Source organism: Hibiscus syriacus, unplaced genomic scaffold (genome assembly GCF_006381635.1).
Source record: "Hibiscus syriacus cultivar Baekdansim isolate YM2019G1 unplaced genomic scaffold, ASM638163v2 tig00003194_pilon, whole genome shotgun sequence".
Taxonomy (NCBI): Eukaryota; Viridiplantae; Streptophyta; class Magnoliopsida; order Malvales; family Malvaceae; genus Hibiscus; species Hibiscus syriacus.
Genome location: NW_024061966.1, coordinates 53,553 through 62,928, shown reverse-complemented (window position 1 = coordinate 62,928; position 9,376 = coordinate 53,553). Strand labels below are relative to the sequence as shown.

Here is a 9,376-nt window from a genome sequence, read left to right as displayed (position 1 = left end):
TTGATATCTTTTATTAATTCTAGAGCATACTTGCGCTAATTTAGAACAATTCCTTTTTTTTATCTTAATACTTCAAGCTCAAGAAAATATCTCAATTCACCCAAGTCTTTCATCTTGAACTTAGAATTTAGTATACACTTGAGCTCTTCTATCATAACAGTATCACTGTTAGTAATCATCAAATCATCTACATACACAAGCACAATGACCAACTTTCTTGCTACTCGCCTTGTAAACATCGAGTAATCATGCCTACTTTGTTGAAATCCTGCTAATATAAGTGCTACTCGCCTTTCCATCGAGTAATAATACCTCCTTGATTTTATTATCCATCTGAACTTCAATTTATAATACACAGTTCAAGTAATTACACAATAACTAACCTATCTAACAAATTAACTAATATCTGTTATCTCAACAGTATGGTTGCGCCGATGAGAAGTCATCAGTCCAATACTCATTGTCAATACCCATAATCCGAACTGATTGCGCGAGCTTCCACAGATCATAAATTCGATTACGAAGGGTCATGTCGGTTATGCGTTTGCCCAGAAGTTTCACTGCTACTGTTTGATCCAAGCTTTTGACAGCAAGGGCAAGGACTCTATCTGAGAAAGTGATCGAGATGAGGCCATCGATGGTCTCTCTTCGAACGTCGCCATCAAGTAATTCAATTTCCTCCTCATCAAGGATCTCTTCATCCAACACCGAGGCTGAGGATTCGCCGGCCATCAGTTTGTCATGGTATGAGAGATTGGTTGTCGAGGGAGGGATAGAAGACAAGTGAAAATCACCAGGTTGGAGATCATCGGAGGGTTTATCAAGATGCCAGTGAGGTTTTTTGTTGCTAGGGTTGCAGTCGGCGTTGCAAAACAAATCGTCGGTGTTACTAGGGTTTTTCATTTTCCACATCTTATAGTGACATTTTTTTTGAATTGGAAGAGCCTAAAGAAACTAGACTAGAACTACAGGCTGCGGAGGAGGTTCTCTTCTGTCAGCAGATAGCAGACCCCCAAAGGCCTCTAGGGGGTGTTCCATAAAACTCCGTTCGAGCGGATACTCCAAGCTTGCTTCTGCAAGGCGGTGATGTATCGAACCAGGGAAATAGGACATTTTTTTTAATTTCATCATACTTTCATGTTTACGTTTACTTTTAAAACGTTTAAATATTCAAGTCTAACATTTCTCTGTAAAAGCCCAAATACGAGATTTGGACTTAATGGTTCCATTAATAGGCCCAAGAGCCATTATAATGAGCAATTTTGTTTAGTCCTCAATCTCTTCTCGTTTATCTGATTCTATTTCACGCAATTGTTCACCACTTTCTTTGTACCTTTTCTTCTTCGTCGACTCCAATCAGAAACATTATCAAGAGGTCTCGGAGAGTGAGATATGAGCGGGCACGATTCTAAGTACTTCTCGACGACGAAAAAGGGAGAAATCCCTGAACTCAAGGAAGAGCTCAATTCTCAATATAAGGTATCTAGCATCTTTCCTGCACATTTCATTGTTGATCTGCTTGATCTAATTTGTTAGGTTTTCTATCTGATGTGTATGAAGGTCTTTAGTTCGTGTTTTTCGTTAGATCTGTTGTTTTGCCGTTTTGATTTGTTCTTTGAAGCGGTCAATCTGCTGAATTACGTCTTTTTTAGTTGTGTTTTAGGTTCTGTTTGGATCAATTAGGGATTACAGGAAATAAGCTGGAAATGGAAAGAGATATTCAGTTTTCTTGATTAGGATTAGTGCTGCTTGATTCGAGCGTTGGATTCGATCAAGTTTATATTGAGAGCAGTTTATTTATATATGACTCGAAAATGAATTTTAACTGTAGAACAGTGGTTTTTTTTATTCTATTGAATTTTCTGGTTAAATGAGCTTTCTGAAGAATTTGTTTAATCCTGTTGCTCTTAGCATGTGGAAAAACTAGAAATGGGTCCGTTGGATTTTGAATGCATATTTTTGCAGCTCTATTTTTGTGCCTTATGGTTATGGGTTGCCTTTGTTTTCTGTGTCGTGAAGGACAAAAGAAAAGATGCTGTAAAGAAGGTTATTGCTGCAATGACAGTTGGTAAGGATGTGTCATCGCTTTTCACAGACGTGGTGAATTGCATGCAAACAGAGAATTTGGAGCTGAAAAAGCTTGTTTATTTGTATCTTATAAATTATGCTAAAAGCCAGCCAGATCTTGCTATTCTTGCAGTAAATACGTTTGTAAAGGTGTGCAGTTTATTATGCCCTTTATCTTTGCTATTTAACATAGCTTAAAAGAGTGTTTTTTCTCATCTTCTTCTATTTTTTTCATTTGGCATGGATGTTGATGTTATTGGATATGAACATATAAAATTTGAAATTCTATGTTCACAAAGATACTGACCTATTTTCTTGCTCATGCTGCATATCTCAGCATAAACATATCAGGAATGTAGTTACATTTTCCCCAGAGTTTTAAAGTGATTGCAAATCATTTATGTGAAATGTATTTCTTTTAGTTTGGGTTTGCTTACAGGGTCAAATATTTCTCTTCTGGTATGAGCACATTCTGCATTTACAAATATTTCTCTTCTGGTTGATAGTGTGTTTATTAAGTAAAAGAAGTTAAATAAATTCTGATTCTAACCTATCTATTGTCTTTCTATCTGCCTCAAAGGATACAAAGCATTATAGATTGTAAGGATTTCATGATATTGTTCAGTATGGAGTAATGTTTTTATTAAGGTTTTCATAATGTGGATTTATGAATATTGACTGAGCTTTGGCTTTATGAGCTTGTATGTAGGATTCACAGGATCCAAATCCTCTCATTCGTGCTTTGGCTGTTCGTACTATGGGATGCATCCGTGTTGATAAGATCACAGAATATCTTTGTGATCCCCTTCAGAGATGCCTCAAGGTTGATTCATGTCACAGTATATAATTTCAGTTTTTAGCAATGCTTTTGGTTTTTTGGTTTCCACTTTCCAATGTCATAGGTTTGCTCTATGCAAGTCACACAAGTTACTATGTGTTTCTCTTACTGTATATAATATTTTAACAGGATGATGATCCATATGTTCGCAAGACAGCTTCCATATGTGTTGCTAAACTTTATGATATAAATGCTGAGTTGGTTGAAGATAGGGGTTTTCTGGAATCTCTCAAGGATTTGATATCTGACAACAATCCGATGGTTGTAGCTAATGCTGTAGCAGCTCTTGCTGAGATACAAGAGAACAGTAGTGGACCAATATTTGAAATCACTACCCCCACGCTTACAAAGCTCCTAACTGCTCTTAATGAATGCACAGAGTAAGTTAAGATGTTCGAAATTGTCTTGCTTCATCCCACTAGTTTTTATAATGCGAAATGGTTACTGAGAATCAGGCTATTGCTATGTGGGTGAACAAGTCATTAATCTAGCGTCTCTTTGTAGAACTTTTTCTCGGAGCCTTGTGCTTTACCCATCTCATTTTTATGATGTCCATTTCAGGTGGGGTCAAGTTTTTATACTTGATGCTCTCTCCAGATATAGGGCTACTGATGCTCGCGAAGCAGAAAATATTGTGGAAAGAGTTACACCACGACTTCAACATGCTAATTGTGCTGTTGTACTTTCAGCTGTTAAGGTGACTTGTGTTTTCTGTTCAGAATTTTGCATAAGTGTTTTTTTTATTATTATCAATTGATTTGTTTGCATTCCCTAATTTTGTACTTTCCAGATGATTCTTCAACAAATGGAACTTATCACTAGCACTGATGTTGTTAGAAATCTTTGCAAAAAGATGGCTCCTCCTCTTGTGACATTACTGTCTGCAGAACCCGAGATACAATATGTTGCATTGCGGAATATCAACCTCATAGTGCAAAGGAGGCCTACAATTCTTGCCCATGAAATCAAGGTGGATTTATATTGAATAAAACATGTGCATGCTTGCCCATGCTCCTCATTCACACTTTGTATGACAGCTTGATTTGTATGCACTGTATCAATATAGTAGCACTGAATGTGTGCTTATCAGATGTTCATTCTTGCTAGGTATTCTTCTGCAAGTACAATGATCCAATTTATGTGAAGATGGAGAAGTTAGAAATCATGATAAAGCTTGCTTCCGACCGAAATATAGACCAGGTATCCAAATTTTGCTTTGTGGAGTTATTTTTGTCTTTTTTCATTGGTAGTTCATTTCTCCTGCATTTAAGATGTAAATGTTGAGATGGTCACTTGGACGATATCTATGTAGGTTTTATTGGAGTTCAAAGAATATGCAACAGAAGTAGATGTAGATTTTGTTAGAAAGGCTGTTCGTGCCATCGGTCGATGTGCTATCAAGTTAGACAGAGCAGCTGAGCGGTGCATAAGTGTTCTGCTTGAGTTGATCAAGATTAAAGTAAACTATGTTGTTCAAGAGGCTATTATAGTTATCAAAGATATCTTTAGAAGATATCCTAACACGTAAGTATCATTTATTTACACGTATATGTTGGAATATTATAAAAATATATACAATTTTGTCATTATATTTCTTAACAGTAGCTGAAACCTCATGTTTGTGCCTTGAATCCGCTTTGATCGTTTCCTAATAACTTTCACAGGTATGAATCTATCATTGCAACCCTCTGTGAGAGCTTGGACACCTTAGATGAACCAGAAGCTAAGGTACCTTTGTTTTCTGTTACTATTTGTATTTTTTTCCTTAGCATATTTCCCCCTCTTTTGTGTTATATCTGCTAAGGCATCAATGATATGGATAATTGGAGAATATGCTGAAAGAATTGACAATGCTGATGAGCTCCTTGAAAGCTTTTTGGAGAGTTTCCCTGAAGAACCTCCCCAAGTTCAACTGCAGCTGCTAACTGCTACAGTCAAACTCTTTCTTAAGAAGCCTACAGAAGGCCCACAGCAGATGATTCAGGTCTTGTATTTGCATTCTTCATGCATGTTTTCAATTATTTGCTTCATGTTTTCACCAATGGTTTTTTTATATTTGATCACGCATTATTCATTTTCTCAAAATCATTTTGTCTGATTTCTCTATATGCAACTTCCTATGAGAAAACAGATCTAGAGGAATGCCAAATTGTATCATTTTCATAGGGAATTCAGGCATAGTATTTATCTTACTTTTCCAAGAGCAATAACTACTGGATATATGACTGCTATGCCATAACTATCTGGTTATACAAGTTATGCTAACTGCTTATTGTTGATGTAATGTATCTGGAAAATTATTGTATGTGTTTTTGACTGTGCATCTATGTCTGTCTACTGCAGAAAGATTGATTGTTTAAGGAAAATAAAGTAAATATATTGGAGACACCATATCCTATCTAACTTCTATTATGGACTTTTTATAGGTTGTATTGAATAATGCTACAGTGGAAACTGACAATCCTGATTTACGGGACCGTGCATACATTTATTGGCGTCTTCTATCAACTGATCCTGAGGTATGTTTTTATTCTAACCAATTGCAGTTCACTATTCAATGATTTTAGTTTAAAAAGTCTGAGGAATCATTTTGATCTTTATTTCCTTTCTTACCTTGGAGGGGAAGGGCTAGATAAGTATTTTTCTCGAATTACCTTCATCTCCGTTCTAAGGACTGCTCTGAGGATTGGCATACTATATGATTAAGCTGAGGTTTAGAATGTCTTTCACCATGTTGGTATTCTTAGCATGCGTCTTTTATATAACAGTTTTTCCTGGCCATGTGTGGTCGTCTTCTCTTGGAATGTAGCTAGTCTCAATAGTTGGGGGTTGCGATAGATATTTGAATGTAGATGTCTTTGCTGACATGAATGCGTCTTTATTTAAAGGTACACTACATCTAGATTGCATGGAGGATGTTTTTGATTTTCTATTTGTTCTGTCAGGCTGCTAAGGATGTTGTGTTAGCTGAGAAACCTGTGATCAGTGATGATTCAAATCAATTAGATTCATCCCTTCTTGATGAGCTTCTTGCCAACATAGCTACGCTATCTTCTGTCTATCACAAACCTCCTGATGCTTTTGTAACCCGAACAAAGACTGCAACTCCAAGAACTGAAGATGATGACTACCCTGATGGAAGTGATACCAAGTATTCTGAAACACTTTCAAATGCTGCCAATGGTGGTGCATCACCACCAACCAGTTCAAGTAGCGTCCCATATGCTGCTGCTAGCCAGCCAGCTCCTGCCCCTGCCCCTCAGGTGCCTGATCTATTAGGTGATCTGATTGGTCTTGATAACAATCAAATTGTCCCCGCCGATCAGCATGCTACATCTGCTGGGTAAGTATGCTGGAATGCATTCGTTTTCCAGATAGAAGTCTTATTTTGCTGCAAATGTTATAAATATTTTAAAAAACAAGTTTCTTACACCAAAACAGTCTAGGTTTCTTTTTATGTTATTAGTTATGTATCTTATAGATAACATGCATGCCTATATTGTTGCACTTACTGTATTTTCTTTACCTTCATGATTGCAGCCCCCCTTTGCCTGTTTTGTTACCAGCGTCAACTGGACAAGGTTTGCAAATCAGTGCACAGTTAACACGACAGGATGGTCAAATATTTTACAGCTTGCTGTTTGAGAATAACACACAGATCGCTCTGGATGGGTTCATGATTCAGTTTAACAAGAATTCGTTCGGTCTGGCAGCTGCGGGACCTCTTCAGGTAATCACAATTTGTGTGATCTTTACACTTTTGTTAGTTTATTGTTGCATTTTCGGGATATAACTGGTACTGTCTGTTAGGTTTCCGGATTGGCACCGGGAGAATCAGCAAGAACATTGCTACCAATGGTATTGTTCCAGAACATGTCTCCTGGTCCTCCAAACTCCCTTCTGCAGGTTGCTGTTAAAAATAGTCAGCAACCAGTCTGGTACTTCAATGATAAAATCCCGTTGCATGTGTTATTTACCCAGGATGGGAGGATGGAGCGAACTAATTTTCTCGAGGTAAGAAGCCTGTTCCATTTTGCTTTGGTTTTTCTAGGGGACAAATTTGTCAAAAGGCCTCTGCCGCGAAGGATGATCCCAGCAATTGGAATTGAATGATGCTCTTCCCATTATGCAGACGTGGAGATCACTACCTGATTCGAATGAGGTCCTAAAAGAATTCTCAGGCATAGTGGTGAGCAGTGCTGAAGCGACCCTTGATCGGCTAGGTGCTTCAAACATGTTCTTTATAGCGAAACGCAAGCATGCCAATCATGATGTATTCTACTTCTCCGCCAAGATCCCTCGAGGTATACCGTTCTTGATTGAACTTACACTGATAATTGGAAGCCCGGGTGTGAAGTGCGCGGTGAAGACCCCAAATCCTGAGATGGCACCACTGTTTTTTGAATCCATTGAGACATTCCTCAAGGCATGATTGTTTTCCTCGTGGTATATGGTTATAAAGTTCCAATAATCCATGCTTTTCTGCTTTCTGTAGTACTTCCAACTCTAGTTTTCTTTTTCCTGCATTTATTGCAAGTGTGCTCCGTTTTAGTGTGTTAACCATTTTGTACAATTGTGGATCTGCTTCGGCTGCTTGGCCAAGTTTGAAATTTCTTTCTTCTTCTCGAACAAAGAGAATTACTCTTATACTAAATCCTTTCCTTTTTTTTTACCTTTTATCGTAGGGTAGTAATGCCGTGCTATTTCGGGTTCTAATTTAAAATGTTATCTTGTCCAATTATAATGTTATATAATTAACAGTAATTTTGATTGTAATTGAGAATGATACATTACAACCGGTTTTAATAAAAAAAATTAACTTGTTTATTTCAAAAAAAATAAAATACAATTAGTCATAACTTTGGTTTTAACTGAAAATGTTTTGATGGTTATTTTTTAGATAGCAATTAAAATAGTTATACAATTTATATGAATTGTTAAAAAAATATTAAAAATGTATTTTTTTTATTTCTACTTCAAATGTTATTCAATTTATTTTAAAATGTTATGCTTTTAGTAATTTTTTTGTTATAATTGATTTTTATTTAATTTTAATTTATATGAATTGTTAAGAAAAATCTTTAAAATGTATTTTTTATGTCTACTTCAAATGTCATTCTATTTATTTTAAAATGTTATGTTTTTAGTAATTTTTTTGTTATAATTGATTTTTATTTAATTTTATATTAATGGGTTGAATTTTAGATTCATCATAGTGTAAAGTGTAACTAAAAAGTTAAAATGCTAATATGGTTGCATAAATTAATGAATGCATTTGGTTGGGTCTTTTTTTTCTCCATATTTTTTTATTATTCTAATGTGTCAACCAAATATTGATTTTAGTGATGAAGACACCCGGAACATTTTAAGTTCAATTTGGAAAAGAAAATGAATTGTTTAGATTATTATCGAGCTCAAGTTTGAATTATAATGCTAGTCGAACTTGAGTATAAATATTTAATTATATAGAGTGTTTGAATATTTTTTTTATAATTTTTTTGGATAAAAATAATTATCAAGAAAAAAATAAAGTGATAAAAAAACGAAGGACTTAAACCTAAATTAACCCCTAATCCAAAACACAAGGACCCTAAACGGGTCAACTAACGGGTCTGGTTTGAGCTATATAACCTACGGAATTGTTTCTCTTGGTCATTTCTAACAGAGCACCTAAAAAATTCTAATAATTGATCGACTTGAAACTCCGACTTGAAGGGTTTTCTTAATTTATAATTTATGTTTGGATAAACTACAGAATTGGTCCTTTTTGTTCAAGTTTTATAAACTTTTTCTCATTGAATTTAAAAATTATAATATTCGGTCACTTTCATTTATTTTAATTAAAATTTGATCATTGAAGTAACGGTTTGTTGATGCGACACAATAAATATATAACATTAAAATTATATCATTTCGACAGATAATACATGAGTTAAGTTTTGGTAACTTTTCTTTCATATTTGTACACTTTTACTCACTAAATTCATTAGGTCAATTGTAGCTTGTCTAGCTTTGCACTTATTAATTAAACCTCAAATACAAAAGGTAAAGAAAGGACATTGAGAGGAGATGCTGCCATTTTCTTTCATTTAGAGAAGAAAGGCGGCCTTGAAATCGTGTGTTTCAACTCACACTGGCTATCTCATGTCTTCCCATTACCATCTGCTGAATATATATCAAAGGATGAGGGGAAACATGAGGAATCCCAATCAAATTAAAAATCAACCATATGTAACTTGGACTTATTTGGATCTGCCCCATTATCGCGAAAATGTTCATATTTTGTCTCTTGTCCACGATCAAAACAACTCATTACCCTTTAACAAATACTACCAATAATTGGTTAAATAATGTGATACTAATATAATAATAATAATATACAAGCAATGGCCATTTTGTCTTTTTTGTTCTTCCCTCATAAGAATGAATCATTGCTTTCAACTTGTTTGACAGAAGGGAGGCAAGATCTGC

At 35.4% G+C, this 9,376-nt stretch overlaps 1 protein-coding gene across 1 annotated transcript; it reads left to right on the top strand.

The window, feature by feature from the left end:
- The first annotated feature begins 1,296 nt into the window (after nucleotides 1-1,296).
- LOC120175557 (beta-adaptin-like protein C) lies at nucleotides 1,297-7,466 on the top strand. Its single transcript, XM_039182156.1, has 15 exons — nucleotides 1,297-1,479; nucleotides 2,020-2,217; nucleotides 2,777-2,890; nucleotides 3,035-3,285; nucleotides 3,467-3,602; nucleotides 3,696-3,875; nucleotides 4,013-4,105; nucleotides 4,218-4,429; nucleotides 4,570-4,633; nucleotides 4,710-4,889; nucleotides 5,332-5,424; nucleotides 5,851-6,248; nucleotides 6,446-6,635; nucleotides 6,716-6,919; nucleotides 7,038-7,466. The coding sequence occupies exons 1-15, from the start codon at nucleotides 1,393-1,395 to the stop codon at nucleotides 7,335-7,337; spliced, it is 2,700 nt and encodes an 899-aa protein (XP_039038087.1). The 5' UTR covers nucleotides 1,297-1,392; the 3' UTR covers nucleotides 7,338-7,466.
- Nucleotides 7,467-9,376: the final 1,910 nt, after the last annotated feature.